Source organism: Tenebrio molitor, chromosome 4, assembly GCF_963966145.1.
Source record: "Tenebrio molitor chromosome 4, icTenMoli1.1, whole genome shotgun sequence".
Lineage (NCBI taxonomy): Eukaryota > Metazoa > Arthropoda > Insecta > Coleoptera > Tenebrionidae > Tenebrio > Tenebrio molitor.
Window position 1 is genome coordinate 21988474 of NC_091049.1, and position 16761 is coordinate 22005234.

Consider the following 16761-nt stretch of genomic DNA (forward strand, 5'->3'; position numbering starts at 1 on the left):
AATTAATAGTAAATCCACTGCATGTATCATGAATTTCTTATGCCTTATGTCAAGCTAATGTCCATTGTGAATAAGCACTAACAGTTCTTAAAACATCATTAAAACCCAAAAATTTATTTTATCTTTTAATATAAATGTTAACGTAAGCCTCAACAAATGATTTCATCTCAGATTCCTGTTTCATACAGGCTATTTCAAAATTCGCGAATTCCGAATTCAGAGCGTGGTAGGGAAAGACCCAGTGGAGCTCGAAAAATATTTAGAAAAAAAATTCGCTCTTCCTGATGAATATATAAGCACTTTAATTTTGTTCAATACATAGCAGCCTTCATATCCACTGTGACAAAATACTATCCTAGCTACGCTGCCCTTCCATTTTTAAGAAAAATTACAAAAATTTAAGATTTTTGTACTCCAAAGTAAAGGATCTAACAATTCTAACAAAATTAACAGTATCGTCTGAAGGGTTCTTCTCCGGGTCTGCGATAAAAGTAAAGAGAAATAAAAAAAACTAAGGGAAGGATGACCGATCCTTGCGACGGGCGCTAATACCCCTACGCCGCCCACACTAGCGGGGAAGCCCCCAGTTTCCTGCCTCGCTGTAGATAAGTAAAATAAAGAAGATCCTAGCGAACAAAAGTTCCACATCACATTCACATTTTGTGCTGCCAACCTAAAATCTTTCATTAAAAATTCCTGTTTCGATTTTCTTGCTTAGGCAGGGAAATGCTAGTTTCCAGACGATTTAGACGGATCGAAAAAATCAGTGATTCTAGACGGAGGCCGAAAATAGTTATTTGTGTATTAAGACCAAGAAAGTGCATCTTTTCCGTCCGAGCCTGGGTTTTCTAGTCGAGGCCCAGACGAGAAAACCGGAGAGGACAAGAGGCACTTTTTGGCCGAGGTGCACACAACGTTTTTCGTGTTCGTTTAGGCAAAATTTTGAAAAAACATGAATTCATTGTACATTTTGAGGTTATCTTTGACAGATGTCAAATTAGGTAGGTACAGTCGTTGACCAAAATAAAACAGGACAAAGTGTTACTTTGGACAGATACATAATTCAAAGATTTGTGTAGTGTAACACACTTGATTAACTCGCGCTACGTCCTCGTTAATCAATCTGCAAATTCGTGAAAAAAAGTATGACTTTCATAACTAGTTGTACAAATAACTATTCATTACATTCGCCATAAATCAGGGTCATGTCTATTTTCTCATCGTTCGAATTTTAATCGTCGTATTTGTGACAAATAAAATTATTGGAAGCAAAGCCATCATGGATTCATTATTTCAATTTAAAACAATACGGTACTTTAAATAACTACGTTAACTTTGGAAATGTGTTGTGAGTTGCATTTTCAATTCCGCCCGAGCCATTATCACTCGTAAAATACCCTGTATTAATAATAAATTACATACTTGTTGCAATTAGTATTCCATTACCAAATGGAGGTTCAAGAAATCTGAACAACGACCCTTTGGCAAGACAATGCTTCATTACATATTCTACTACATCTGAATCGGAAACTATAATGAATAAATAGGGACCCAGCCACATTTTTCCAATTGGTCCATATTTCTCGGCCACTTCCATTGTTTTAGGATAAAATTCTTAGAAGAAAAGTTGTTAGGTATATATTTTCTAATACTCTCACAATGTTTTACCATCTGGACCTTTGGCGAATAGATGAATGCTTCCCAAATATGGTAAAGCAAAAGGCCCTTTTATCTTTGCAGCATGATAGTACAATTTCCTTCTTTTCCAACAATAATTAATAATAAACTACAATAACACGACTGATGATAAATAAAACAGAACACTACTGACGTTAAAATTATTTTCCTTCATAACGATATTCATTTATTTAAGTCAAAGTTCAGAATCAGTTTTACGTCTGATGTCACTGTGAAATGAAATATTTCTTGAGAAGTAACCACCAATTGATGTAACAAGAATGAAGTATTTAGTTAGAGAACAACAGCGTCCTTGATTCGGAGAGTTTTTCGGTGTAAACATGCCACGGAGAAATAAAACTATTAAAAATAATAATAATAAAAATTTCTCTAGACTGTAATAATTAATATACATGATGACCCAAGGAAACGTATCTACCTGGACTATCTTGAAAACTACAGACTTTGGGACAAATTTTCCTAACAGGCTAATTTTGATATCGAAAGGGACACATAATTGTGGCGAACTCAGCGGCCCAACGTCATCTAGCGGTCAAGCTTATGACCCTTTTGCAGGATGAAAGCATTTTAAATTCTCTTGATAGGGATACCAACATTTTTGTGTTTTACCTGATATTAGTGGAGATCAAGTGATATATCATTTTAAAACAATTTGAATTCACTTTACAACAGTATCATAATTTTATTGCTGTTTATGTAGCATCAGTAAGTAGAATGCTGATGATTGAAATGTAAATGGTTTAAATCTTTTTCTATTATTTACTGTAAGTATTGCAAATTGTTAGAAACGAATCTGGACAAGAATGTTTTTATTGTATGCAGGCAAATGCTTAGTTTTGAAAATTTAGGAATCTTACCTAAACGTAAATAATTTGTAGTATTTCTTTTATTTATGGACAATTAAAATTCCTAATTGTTGTAGCAGTTCACAATTGTTCCCTGGGTAATTCTTCTAATAATATTGAGAAAACCCAAAGTTTTTGGTATTGTTGTAAAAAGAGTTTAAATCGCTTTAAAATGATATCTCATTCAATCCTTGTTCTCCATAATGCCGGGTGACTTTTAATGATTGACACAAATTTAGTGAGTTGGCACTCCCGAATAATTGGTACATCTAGTCATTTGTCAAAGAGTTGTCTATTGATTCGCTTTCTAGGTTAGGATTCTAGAAATAAACAATGACAATTTGATTTATTTTGACTTTTGAACTGTCAGCCAAGTGTACCAACATAAAATCGTAAATGTGTTCCCAACCCAACAAAAATAATAAGTTGCACTGCTGAATTTATCACTGGCATGTATGCCGTAGGATTCAAAATTGAGAAATTTCGGCGTTTGTCATGTAAATCTGTAGTTTTCAAAATAATGCGGGTAAATAATTTACGTTGGGCCACTCGGTATAATGATTTGAGCAGATTCTTAAAATAAAAATAAACATTTAAATAATTATTCCAGATTCTTGTGTATTTAATTTTTTTATCATAATTATTTGTCCTACTAGTCCTCCAACTAAGTAGTAAATATAATTATGCTAAATACGAAATAATTTAGCAACAAAGAATTAAAAAATGGGAATCCTTCTTGAATACTAATTTATGAAGGAATTTAATGAACCAGTCCTTACAGCCCGGATTTTAGTCAAATGCGTATTCTTCAGTTTTTCAGATTTATCAGGAAACTTAAAAATGAATCTTGTTTCCTAAAAATTACGTCTTTTGACATGCATTTGTTATCACCTAAAATGCCTATTTTTATAAATAAACTCGTTAATTGGCTAAAGCGCCTAAAATAGTTATTTGTATATCAAGGCCGCCAAATCGTTCTATAACGTACCGAGAGAAAAATGATCCCCGAGGCAAACAATCTCGAGGATGTTAAAGGATTTCGCGGCCAAGGTGTATACAACATTTTTTGTGCAACCGAAAATTTGTGACTATAAAATGAACAAATAAAATTTACTTCACTGTCAGTAAATATAAATTCGACTTACATGCTGCAATACAAATGACATAAATAAATTAATTCATCTTGAAAAAAAATAGTAAAAATGTCCGAAGGAAACTATAATGTTTTAGCTTCGTGTGCTCCTCCAGAGTTAAGATAGTAATTTGTTTAACCTGTTCGTGGGCCTTTAAAATGCTCGTTTCACTGGCGTTTTAAACTGGCCCACTCGTGCCAAAAAAAGCCCAATTTACACAAGAACGAGTTAAATACAACGTTTTTTTGTTCGACAAGCCCCTTAAATGCTCCAAATCGCTTAAAATCTTTAAAATTCACTTGACGTTTCGTTTTGACAAGTTGTGCATTTATCAAAATCCGTTCACACAGGAGAAAATTTTCGAATTCTGACAGTGTCGAACAAAAATAGCTATTTATGCACCAAGGGCGTTACAACGATGATTATGCCCGGAGAACTCGAGGGCTTTAGCCCGAGAGATGGATATCGTTTGATGAATGTAATCATTCGGTGACGCCGTGGTGCATACAAGATTTTATTTTTCACTACATGTTCTTTAAAAATTGACATCTTTGCAATTATGAATTGATGAGGGCATTATGAATTCATTACGCCCGCTTATTCTTATTACGCCCTGTATTATGCCCCGGTTGTTATGGACATGTTTACGTATTTCGTATCCTAGGAGTTATCATGCAATTATACTAAAGTGAAAAATATAGTTATTTTTATATTAAGTGCGCGAAGAGAGTGTTTTTTGTGCATGAAAAGGTCTTTTACGCCGAGACGAAGGTCGAGGCAGTATAAGCCTTTGGATGCACAAAAACATCTTCGCGCACGAAATATAAACAATATTTTTTCTATAACTGATTCAAAAAATTGAAATTAAAAATTCAAATTTTTGAAGGAACTCTGAAGTTTCAATGCAGTGACCATGTTGCTAGGTAACTAATAAAAAACAGTGCGTGAAATGAAAAACAGAAATAGTCGTATGCGTGAAATTGCATTTCACACACTGTTTTGTATGGTTTCTATGGTTTAGATCTTACTAACAATGCAAAAAAAAAAATACACGTCAGAAAATGACCCACTGCAGGCACAGATAACTATGCGTGAATTTCAATTTTTTGAATCAATTATAGAAAAAAATATTTTATGGCCCACTCGTACCAAAAAACCCCAATTTACAAAAGAACTCGTCAAATAAACTACTATTAATTTCTTATCAATTTATATTCTAATCTCAATCTGGCCTTGAAACCACAATAGAACTTCGTAATAGCAAAAAAATACATATGTATTATTCAATTATTTGACCTATATATGTATTACACTTACTGGTTCTCAGCATTTTCCACGTTATTTTGAAAATGCATAAGAAAATTTGTCCATGTTTCAAATTAGCAAGATGATTTGTCACACGTTTATATAAATTATATAACAATCTTCATAACCATGATTGTTAGAAAAATGGTTATGATTTGGCAAACTAGAATAGCATTTTTTGACAAGACTCTTTATATGACCAGAAAATGTTTACATAACAATTTCTGGTATTGCTAAGGGATAACCCTGTTGAATTAGAAACATAAAAATATTGCTGATACAAAAATCCTCAAATTATTTTTTCATGCCGCCGGCCGTTATCGACGGTTTTGCATGATTCAAAATCCGCCGGAAACGTAAAATTCCCGGCCTAGTACTTACAAAAGTGACCTTGACTAAAAATTCGCAAGCAGCATTGAACGAACTCCGTTTCGGCTCAGAGACGCGAGGGTCGCGGGTTCGATTCCGCTTGTGAAACAAATTTTTTACTTTTTAAAAATGATTTAAATTTGTCGGCATGAAAAATTTTGTGGATTTCACGTCCAGAAAATGTTTTGCGAGTGCTCGTGTTGTTTCGCCTCGGCTAAACCGCCTCGGCTACGCAATATCACTCACACTCGCAAAATATCATTTTCTGGACTTGTGATCCAAATAACTATTTTCTAGGTTTAAGAGTTACTCCGTAGCCATCCTTACTAGCAATTACTACGTTGATAAGAAGTTTAATACTTTCTACAGATTTGTATTGAGTTGAAATAATTCGGAAATTTCTTATGACATTTGATAAAGAAACTTTCATTGACATCATGGCAAATGACATCCCTGAAAAGATAAAGAATTTAAATCACGAAAAATTTTAATGGAAAATATTTTACCAATACAATTTCTCGGAGGAATGCTAAAGGGCATAAAGGAATAACGAGGTCTTTTTTCAATTTCCTCTGGCAGAAATCTGTCAGGATCAAATTTTAGTGGATCGGGCCAATGTATGGGATTCCTATGTATAAAATGTACAGGAATTAATAATTCGCTTCCTTCGGGGATGACAATGTCACCTACAACATATTCAGTACAGTTCCGCAGTTAAAGGCGTCGTAAACTTACCTACGTATTTTAATATCTTCCTGAACATGTCTAAACAGAATAGGTGCTATGGGAAATAATCTCATGGTTTCTTTGATAACACGTTCCAAATAGTCCATTCGAGTTAAATCATCCAACGTAGGATCTCTGTCGGTATTTCCAAAGATGTCGCACATCTCTTTGTAAAGTTTTTCTTGAAAATCTTGGTGCATGGCTAACATTATAGTGGCAAAACTTAATGTGAGAGCTGTTGTGTCGCTGCCTGCTGCAATCATCGTTTGTGTTTCTTCCATCATTTCCTCGTCGGTCCATTTACCCTCTTCTTCGGTAGCTTTTATTAAGTTACTTAAATAATTTTTATTATTACTACTATCGCCAACTTCATCCTTATTAGACATTTTTTTTCTTTCAAGAATCTAAAAGTAATTCATTAAACAAATAAATTATGAAAACTTCATTTGTACTTGCCTTTCTGACGTAAGCATATATCCTTCCACAAAGCTGATCCAATCTTTTCTCATATCCAAGCAACCTCCACACAAGATTAATTTGTAGTATGGGATTAGGGAAACGTTTCACTATGTGAGAGCCGAATCTAAAACAATTAAGTTAAAACTGTGTGGACAATTATGGTTTATTTAGTTTACTCAGCAATCCACGACAAATATTCGTTTTGATGATTGAGATCGGCCGAATCTACCCCCATACATGTGTCTACAATAATAATACTTTAGAACAAATTTTCTTGTGATATAATTGCACAATGCTAACTAACCACAAATAATTTTAAAAGAAGATTCGTAATATCGTAGAAAGATGTTTGTTTCACAATTAATGTAGTTCTTTTTTAGGTTAACGATTAATTCATTTGAACGTCCCACAAAAATGTCAAAATATGAATTCAAAATGGTTTGATTAAATGTTTGATTAATTATTTTTCTATGGGCTCTCCATGTTGAAACTGAAACAAAATTAACATTTTGACAAACATATTAAAATGTACTATTGCGGGCAAAAAAGTGGGCATCAAATTTCTGTCAGTTTTGAAAAATTCGATGTAGTTCAAGCTTTATTGTCATTTTTTTGACACTATTCCAGCTGACAGTTTAAAACTTTATTTTGTGACCTAAAGTTAGCCAGTGACTGCTCCGGGCTCTCAGGGGGTTTTCGGGGCATAGGGCGGGGGTTCACAAAATAAAAAAATGGGCGCCAGGCAGCTATTGTTCTGAGCTGGTTGTTAAGCTTGTCCAGCTGCCGGGACAAGTGCTCAGTTTCTCTGATACTTCGGAGTCAATACGAAAATAAAAAAACTTAATCCTTTGGAATTAAATAAATGAGTTTATTCAATTTTAGGGCCAACAATCCAGGAAATAAGATGTGCTTATTTAGGGTGCACTGGTCCGTGGAATTGGCAAACGTTACTCTACGTAATTCTGTGCAATTGGAAATTTCGAACCAGTTCACCTTGATGATCTTATGTAATACTCTTATTCTGGTCTTATTACTTTCCCTTACAGCTGACCTTGTAACTTATTGTTTTGAATAAACTTAAAATTAATACAACTCCGATGTAAAAAAAGGAGAATTTGTTACATATGTGAAACAAAAACGAAACGCGGTCTTCTGCTTTTAAAAATTTACAACGTTGACTTAGCTGTGATTTTATGCTAACAAATGTCAGATTACTGCGGTCGGACAAGTTCCGAAAATTCTATTTGGCTATTTGAAAATTGCAAATTCTCTGAAAGTAGAAGAACTGCGGTAAATGATTGAAATGCAAAATTGAAAACTTGAACTTGAACTTTGCCGTACGGTTACCCGAGCTGAGAAGAAGAAGAAGAAGGATTGAAGGAAAAGGAAAGGAGAAAGAAGAAAAAAAGCGAACGATAAATAGATAGGCCGCAGCTAGACAGCCTAGAGGCGTGAGGCCACCTCAGCCTAAAATTTAGGGGCTAACATGTGTTATTCCAGCCGCCCCAAAACTGGCTGGCACAAAGACTCTACAAGAAACTCTAAATGAAACGCGAAAGAAACAAAAGAAAACCGAAAGTGAAACTGAAAGCGAAACTGAAAGAAAACTGAAAGTGAACCGATCAACAAAAAATGAACCCTGACCAAATAAACTCAAAATGAATTGACTGACGGCACAAACAAACTGAATTATTTCGAAATGAGCGTCCCGAAAAAGGTTACGGCAGGGTGGGCGCGTCGCGACGTCATGTGCCGTGCGTTGTGTTGCTTGTTCCTGATCTTCGAACAGCGATCTTATTGTCCCGCGAGCATAAGTAGGACCTCTTGGCCTCCTACTCCGGCCAAAACGAATAGTGGCACTTTGACCTGCTACAATTTTATACTCCTATTTTCCTTTTCCAAATGCCCTCTTCTTTTGATAAAGGTAGATTTTGATTGGAACTTTACATTAAATAAATATTCACTACGTGCTTACTTACAATCATTCCCTACAACCTACAATACTTAATGACAACGTCAATCAATTCAAAGTAGGGTTAGAATAAGGTAAGGGTTATTTCACATTAAAAATCAAGGCAATGTCCCACTTTTTTTGCCCGCAATAGTACATATACTCGTAGGTACAGGGTGAGCAACAATAACTGTTTCAGTTGGCAATAAAAAATTTTACATGAAATTTTCAAGACTGAATTGTACCTATTTCGGTTTGTTTTATTAACACAATTGACAGCTGGTATACATTTCATATTTAAACGTCTTGGTTTTTGGTATTCTTTTATTAATAAAACGGTTTTCTCGTTGGAATATGACATAAAAGTCACCAAAAGTCACCAGAATTTATTGCCAACTCAATCAGTAATTGTTGTTCACACGGTACTATGGCGGACAATAAATTTTAAACGATCAAATTTTGGCATATTAAAAAATGTCATTGTAAGCTGCCCTTTACTGTTATTATGACGTTTATAAATTAAATCGAAAAATTGACCGTTTGAAGTAAACGTCTATCAAGTTTATAATAATAATTTAGTGATACAATGCCAACCGTATGTGAATTTACTAAAGCCAAAATAGTAACGCTTCACGAGAGGGGTATGTCGTATGAGCAAATTTCGACGAATTTAGGGTTATTAAAGGGCAATATCCATTCCATTATGCGAAAGTGGAAACACACTGGGACGGTGGTTCGGCGTCCAGGTTCTGGAAGAAAGCGGGTGTCTTCCGTTAGTATTTTGGATTGATCTGTACTTTAATTTTTTGATATTTGCGTACCAAAATGCAACCTGTCGGGTCGTTCTGTCTTGACGTAAATAGGACTAAATTTGGTTTCATCTATACTGAAGACATTCCTGATTCTGTGTTGATGCTAAACCTCTAAGAAATAGATAGGTACCAATCTACACCACTCGATAGCCTAGGGGATGCAGCGACTTTCGCAATTTTGACGGCAAAGAATGTACAGTATCGATTTCGATTACGATTTATCCACCTTCACCATTCGTGAGCCAACATAGGCACACCAAAATTTTTGTGTTAATCTATGATTGACTAATTTGTCACTGGTGACATGACAAGAAAGACAAAAATAAAAAATGGTTAGTTGACCATAAAGCCAGTTTTACATTTATATGTCAAAGGAATAACAAGTCGTGCAAAATTTTTTGTCCGCCATTGTACAATTAATTTCAAAATTATCGAGTACACCTCAAAATTCAAGAAGTCGATTTGTTACAGTTTTTTTTCACGTGTAAAGATGCCTTTTTGAAATTTGAGCGTCATATTTTTTATATAGGTTAGGTAAGTTTGACAACATAAAATGTCGCTGATATTTTAGAACACCAAAACATTGTCTGTTCTATCCTCTGCATGGTGCCCTTCGCGATGTTATTATACTGGGCAACCCTCCGGATCGACCACCCTTCTTGTAATTTGGAAAGAATGAGCACTTTCGCGTTTTCGGTTAGATTAGGCATTTTGTTTGTCAAAATTGACATTGATCATTGACAAAAAATGTAAGTGCATTTGACACTGTAAAAAATTAGGTGTACTCTATAATTTTGAAATTAACTGTACCTATACCTATATACAACCTACTTTTGAAAAGTTGTTGAAATGTTTGACGCAATAGATATTTATTTAAAATGCATATGTTCAGAACTTATTTTTATATTTTTAAATTTTATATTTTGAATAATAGTTGCAATGAAATATTTTTGCAATAAATGAAAAATAAATTTTACTTTTGTCTGCCGTTATCGTTCACTTTACTAATTTACATTAATTTCTAAAACACTATTTAAAGAGAATTTAATAACTTTAAAAACTATCTTAAAAGTAACATCAAATGTTTAAAAAAAGTTACATTTAAGTACTCTCTTACAGTAGGTACTAAATAATGTTACTAATAAATTACGTACTTGGTGCAGTTAGTATTCCATTACCAAACAACTGGTAAAGAAAATTGTACCACGACCCTTTAGCAAGACAATGCTTCATAACATATTCTAGATCATCTGAATCGGTAACTCCAATGAATAAATAGGGACCCAACCAGATTTTTCCAATTGGTGCATATTTCTCCACAATTTCCAATGATGTAAGAAACCAATCTTACAAGAAAAGTTGGTTAGGTATATATTTTCTAATACTCTCACATTGTTTTACCATCTGGACTTTTGCTGCATAGATGAATGCTTCCCAAAAATGGTAAAGCAAAAGGTCCCTTCAACTTTGCAGCATGATAGTACAATTTTCTTCTTTTCCAACAATAATTAATAATAAACAACACTAACACCACTGATGATAAATGAAACAGAACACTACTAACGTTCAAATTATTTTCCTTCATGACGATATTCATTTATTTAAATCAAAGTTAAAATCTGTTTTACGTCTGAAGTCACTATCAAATGAAACATGTTTTGAGAAGTAACCACTAATTTATATATTCGCAAAAAGAACAAGAATCAAGTATTTATTTAGAGGTCAACAGCATTCATGATGCGGAGAGTTTTTCGGTGTAAACATGCCAAGGAGAAATAAAACAAAATATTAGAAATTGTAATTCTCTAGACGGTAATAATTAACGTACAGTGTGGCCCAAGAAAAAGTATCCACCTGGATTATCTTGAAAACTACAGACTTCGGGGAAAAATTTCGAAACAGGTTGATTTTGACATCGCAAGGGACACATAATATTGACGAACCCAGCGGCCCAACGTTGTCTTTCGGTCTAGCTTATGAAGTTATAACCCTCTTGCAGGATGAAATTGTACATCATTTTAAAGCATTTTAAATTCTCTTGAAAAGAATATCAACATTTTTTAGTTTTACCTGATATTATTGCATAAAGTACACTGTGAAGTGTGGTCAAGTGATATATCATTTTGAAACAATTTGAATTCTCTTTACAATATTTGGTACCATCATAATTTTATTGCTGTTTATGTAGCGTCAGTAAATAGAAAGCTGATGATTGAAATGTAAATGATTTTCATCTTTGCCTATTATTTACTGTAAGTACTTCAAATTGTTAGAAGCGAACTGAAAATGTTACCTAAACAGTAAATAAATTGTAAAGTCCATTCAAAAATCAAAAAACCACCAACGTTGCATTTTCCTCTACAATTCCTATCGGCAACGCTGTTTAGTGTAAAATTTGGTGAGAATTGTAATTTTGAGGTTAAGTGTTTATAAAATGTCTTGTTTTTGTGGTCACGTTTAAGTAAAAATACTAAGAATCAATAAATAAATGAAACGTGCTGCTAATAAAACAATATGTATGAACGAAATTCAAAGCAATTAAATTTTATTTTGAATCAAATAAATGTCATAATTTATAGCTACTCGTACCAACATAGTATGAAAAATATCTACCTAGGGGTTTTAAAATGTTACCAACCTAAAGCAACAGGTGGTGGTTTTTTGATTTTTGAATGGACTTTAGTACCGGGTGAGCAGCTATAACTGTTTTAGTTGGCAATAACAAATTTTACATGAAATTTTCAAGACTGTGAATTGTACCTATTTCAGTTTGTTTTATTGACATTACTGACAGGTGGCATACATTTAAAATTTAAACGTCTTGGTTCTTGTAATCTTTTATTAATAAAATGGTTTTCTCGTTGGAACATGACATAAAATTCACCGGAATTTATTGCCAACTTAAACAGTTGCTCACCCGGTATAATGATTGAGATAAATTTGTTGAGTTGTCACTCCCGAATAATTGGTACTGCTAGTCACTTGTCAAAGAGTTGTCTGTTGATTCGTTTGCAAACCGAACAAAAATAATTTCAATCATTAAAAGCCACTCGGTAGTTCGCGAGACAGTGGCCACCTTGCCAAGTTGCACTGCTGAATTTATCACTGACACGTGTGCCTTAGGAAATGAAAATTGACCTATTTTTGCGTTTGTCATGTAAATCTGAAATTTTCAGAATAATACGGGTGAATAATTTACTTTGGGTCACTCGGTATAATGATTTGAGCAGATTCTTAAAATTCAAATTTAAATCATAATTATTCCAGTTTCTTGCATATTTAATTTTTTCTTATAGGTATTTATCCTACATTCTCCAACAACTAAATATAATAATTATGCAATAATTTTGCAACAATGAAGTAAAAAATGGGAATCGTTCTTGAAAACTACTTTACGAAGGAATTTAATGAACTAGTATCAATCTCTATTGCTCTTATTTCAGTGAGTTTGTATTATTTGCATCAGCAGAGAGCTAAGGCTTAAAATAGTATATTAAAGTATAAGTGGATAAAAAGATCTTTAAAACACGCGCGGTTTTTCGGGCACGACGGCGCAACCGGAGTGTTCGAAACAGAGCAAGTGTTTTAAAGACCAGTTATCCACGAATACTTTACGCTATTTTTTTTTATTGGTACACTTTGAAATCGTAAATATTACAAAAAATGGAAATAAGAACGTGAATACATTAGTAATGTGACATGAATATACCTTTCGTTGTCATGGAAAATGAAAAAAAAACAAAATTAATTATTATTATTATTATTCTTTATTAGCCCAACAGTTGTACAAAACAACCCTTTATAGGACATAAATACAAAGAGGAAAAAAAAATACATAACAGCTTAATACATATAACAAAAGAACATGAAACTAACCAAATAATTGATAATTAATAACATTTGAAAGAAAATAAACGAAACTATAGTCTACTAACAAGGTAAATCTATAATCTAAAAATACTACCTACAGAATCAGTCTTTATAATTGAGAATACCAATAACACTATCTCTAAACAACATCGGATTTTTACGGAAAATATCTACCCCATCACATATGCTATTGTATAAACTACACATTAGAACAATTGGACTTCTGGCTAACGCATTTGTTCTAGGAGTGGTGTACGCAAACGTGAGAGGAAATCTCGATTCAATACGAGGAACCAAGAAATCGATTTTGTTGAAAATATCTGATAAGTCAATTTTGTTGTGTATGATTTTGTGTAACACAGTTAAGGCAGTAAGATCTCTTCTGATTCCTAGCGGCAAAACATTGAATTCGGACCAGAGTAACTCGTTACGATAACCAATGGGCGGGTAATATTTATGTTCTTTAAAGAAAAGATACTTGAGGAACTTACGCTGTATGTTTTCAATCGCTGCTATGTAACATTGCTGGATTGGATACCAAATTAGAGACCCATACTCCAGTTTGGATAAAATAAGTGCAGAAAATATCGATTTTAAGCAATCACAGTCTCTAAATAACTGGCAGTTTCGTATGATAAAACCCAGGGTAGACATACACGAGGAGGTCAAATGATGAATGTGGGTGTCGAACCTCAATTCTCTATCAAAATGTACTCCAAGATCCTTAACAGTTTCACAGCGTTCCAAGGAAGTATTACCAATCGAGTAGACAAAGGGTATTTCGGATTTTTTACGACAATAAATCATAACTTTGCACTTTCTGGGATTCAAATTTAATTTGTTACTGGTACACCAGATGTTAAGCCTGTCCAGGTTTCTTTGTAAGTTGTCAGCATCAGAGAGAGAATTGATGGTCTGAAAAATTTTGGCATCATCAGCATACAACAAAACTTCGTAGTCAAGAACAGATGGAAGGTCGTTGATAAATAGAGTAAAAATCAGGGGACCCAGGACCTACCCTTGAGGAACACCAGAGTTTGTAGCGTAAGGATAGGAAGAAACCCCATGATAATGAACATACTGTTGACGGCCAGAAAGATAGGACTCGAAGAATGCAATTAGTTTATTACTGAAGCCGAACATATCCAGTTTTTTGATGATAATATTATGATCGATCTGGTCGAAGGCCTTAGTGAAATCAGTATAAATTGTGTCGACCTGCTGTTGTGTATCCAAGGATTCGGAGACGTATTGCGAGAAGGTTAATAAATTTGACATTGTGGAACGGCGGTCAATAAAGCCATGTTGGCGCGGAGAAAATCTGCTACGGACACTGGAGTAAATATAACTATGCAAGACAATTTCGAATATCTTGGAAAAATTCGACGACAAAGATATAGGTCTATAGTCAGAGATATTGGAGGGTTTTCCAGATTTAAGAACAGGGCACACCTTAGATTTCTTCCATTCTTTTGGGAAGCAACCTGACTCGAGTGAAGCATTAAAGATTATCATCAGAGGTTCAACAAGAACATATCGGCAGTCCCTAACCAAAAAGCCAGGAAGTCCATCCGGACCTGATGTCATTTTATTCGGAATTCTATTTATGGCACTAATAATATCGGTCTCAGAGATCTTGAGTATATTGACTGTGGGAAAACAGCTCGAGGCAGCATCAACATTGTTATGATTGCAATAGGGATCCGATTGTACAAAAGTAGATTTGAAATATGATGCAAATGCATCCACAATATTCTGCGGATCATCTAACAATGTGTTTTCAGAGTACATTCTGCCAGGAATTCTGGTTCCCCCTTTCTTTAGATTGACGTAAGACCAAAAATCCTTCGGCTTGGATTTAATATTGTTCTGAACATTTAACACAAACTGAGAATGAGCTTTGGAGATATCTTTTTTGGAAGTAGTTCTTAATAGCTTAAAATTTGCAAGATGGAGTTGCGAGCCTGATTCCTTGTATTTCTTCCACGCCTTATGTTTTTCACGGAGAGTTGCTATGATATGTGCATTAAACCACGGCGGATAATTCTTCCCACTAGGCTTGTAGGTCGCAACATTCCTGTCTACGATTTCGAACAAAAAATGATAAAACTGGTCCACCATTGCATCAACGGTAGGTAAATCTTTTAACAGGCTCCAGTCAATGGCCTGTATTTCCTTATAGAGAGTTGGGAAATCAGCTTTACTCTATGCTCTATGCTCTATGCTCTATGGCTGTAATCAGAATTGGTGAAATCATTTTGACCACGGGATGCCAATATCACATCTACAGACAATGCGGGGTGATAGCCATCCTCAGAAACAAGAGGATCGAAGTCGCGGATCACTTTGCAGGAAGTATTGGAGAAAAACAAATCAAGCAGTTTGCTGTTGCAGTTACGTATTCCATTACACTGCTGCAGACCCAAAAAACTAACTGCCTGTTTTAACCTCTCAGCTACATTGTCCGGAGGAATCTCATCGACACGAGGTATATTAAAATCGCCAGCAATAACTAAATTGTTACAATGAATATAATTATTTTCAAAAAAGTCACACACACTGTTCAGGTTAACGATAGTCGGAGTACGAGGAAAATAAATGACAAAAATGAATATATCCTCTTGGTTGAATCTGTATTTACAGCCAATTATATCTATGTGCGGAACCACAGTACGCAGATCAGACAAATCAACCTCTTCTACTGCCAGAGTGTTATTATACGCCAATAAAACTCCACCACCCCTACTAGAATCTGTTGCAGTTAAATCACGATCACGGCGGATGACACTATATTTGTTGATATCAATAAACTCCGAGCTGGAGATAGAATCTATCAGCCAAGACTCCGTAATACAGATAAAATCATATGTAGATGAACTGGATGCATTATAAAACGAATCAATCTTATTTTTAAGACTACGCACATTCTGGTAATATAGCTTAAGGACAGGACCACTGTTGGGTTGAGTTAGTTTTTTCCGTCATTCAATTGAACTTAATCTCAACTATATTATTCACATTGTTAAGGCACGAGTATAATACATACCGGGTGTCCCAGAATTAACGCCCTTCCCATGAAGGAGTCGTAGTTTATTAACAATTAAATCAGAATCTTCAAAAAAATTTGGCCGGGTTATCATAGTTTAGAAACTACACAGTAGTAAATTTGACCAATAAGAGATCCGATTTAAAAAAGAAAAAATATATGTCCGTATTGCTTTAACAAATGTATTTTTAAGTAAAATAGTAACAATCTATGTTGAATGATTTTTTTTTACACTGACGTTTGTCATTCAAGTCTAAAATCATGATGCTACAGTTGCCGTTGAAGAATACGCTGCTAGATTTCCAAATCGGCGTCGTCCCAATTCTCACATCATTTTAAGATTGATAAGTAGAGCAAGACATACAAGTTCTTTAAATCTTACATTAAAAGGGATTGCTGGGGCACCAGGTACAGCAAGAGTCCATGCAATGGAAGAAGCAATAGGCACTGGAGCAACTGAAGGTGAACTGTGTGGTTCTTCAAAATCCACAACCCATCGAATTATCAAAGGCGATCATCAACATCCATACCATTATACCCGAGTTCA

At 34.4% G+C, this 16761-nt stretch overlaps 1 protein-coding gene across 3 annotated transcripts; it reads right to left on the reverse strand.

The window, feature by feature from the left end:
* Positions 1-278: 278 nt before the first annotated feature.
* LOC138128055 (cytochrome P450 4C1-like) lies at positions 279-10975 on the reverse strand. 3 transcript variants are annotated; one of them, XR_011158509.1, is made up of 9 exons: positions 10700-10975; positions 10453-10644; positions 6840-7025; positions 6712-6778; positions 6533-6659; positions 6090-6480; positions 5857-6036; positions 1669-5803; positions 279-1614 (listed from the first exon to the last, which is right to left on the reverse strand). XR_011158509.1 is itself a non-coding variant. In XM_069044256.1 (8 exons), exons 1-8 carry the CDS (start codon positions 10893-10895, stop codon positions 5637-5639), a joined length of 1506 nt encoding a protein of 501 aa, XP_068900357.1. In that variant the 5' UTR covers positions 10896-10975; the 3' UTR covers positions 279-5636. The 3 variants fall into 3 exon arrangements, 2 of the variants coding, with proteins under 2 accessions (XP_068900357.1, XP_068900358.1); XM_069044256.1 differs by having other exon boundaries at positions 279-5803; XM_069044257.1 differs by lacking the exons at positions 279-1614; positions 1669-5803 and having other exon boundaries at positions 5899-6036; positions 6086-6480.
* Positions 10976-16761: the final 5786 nt, after the last annotated feature.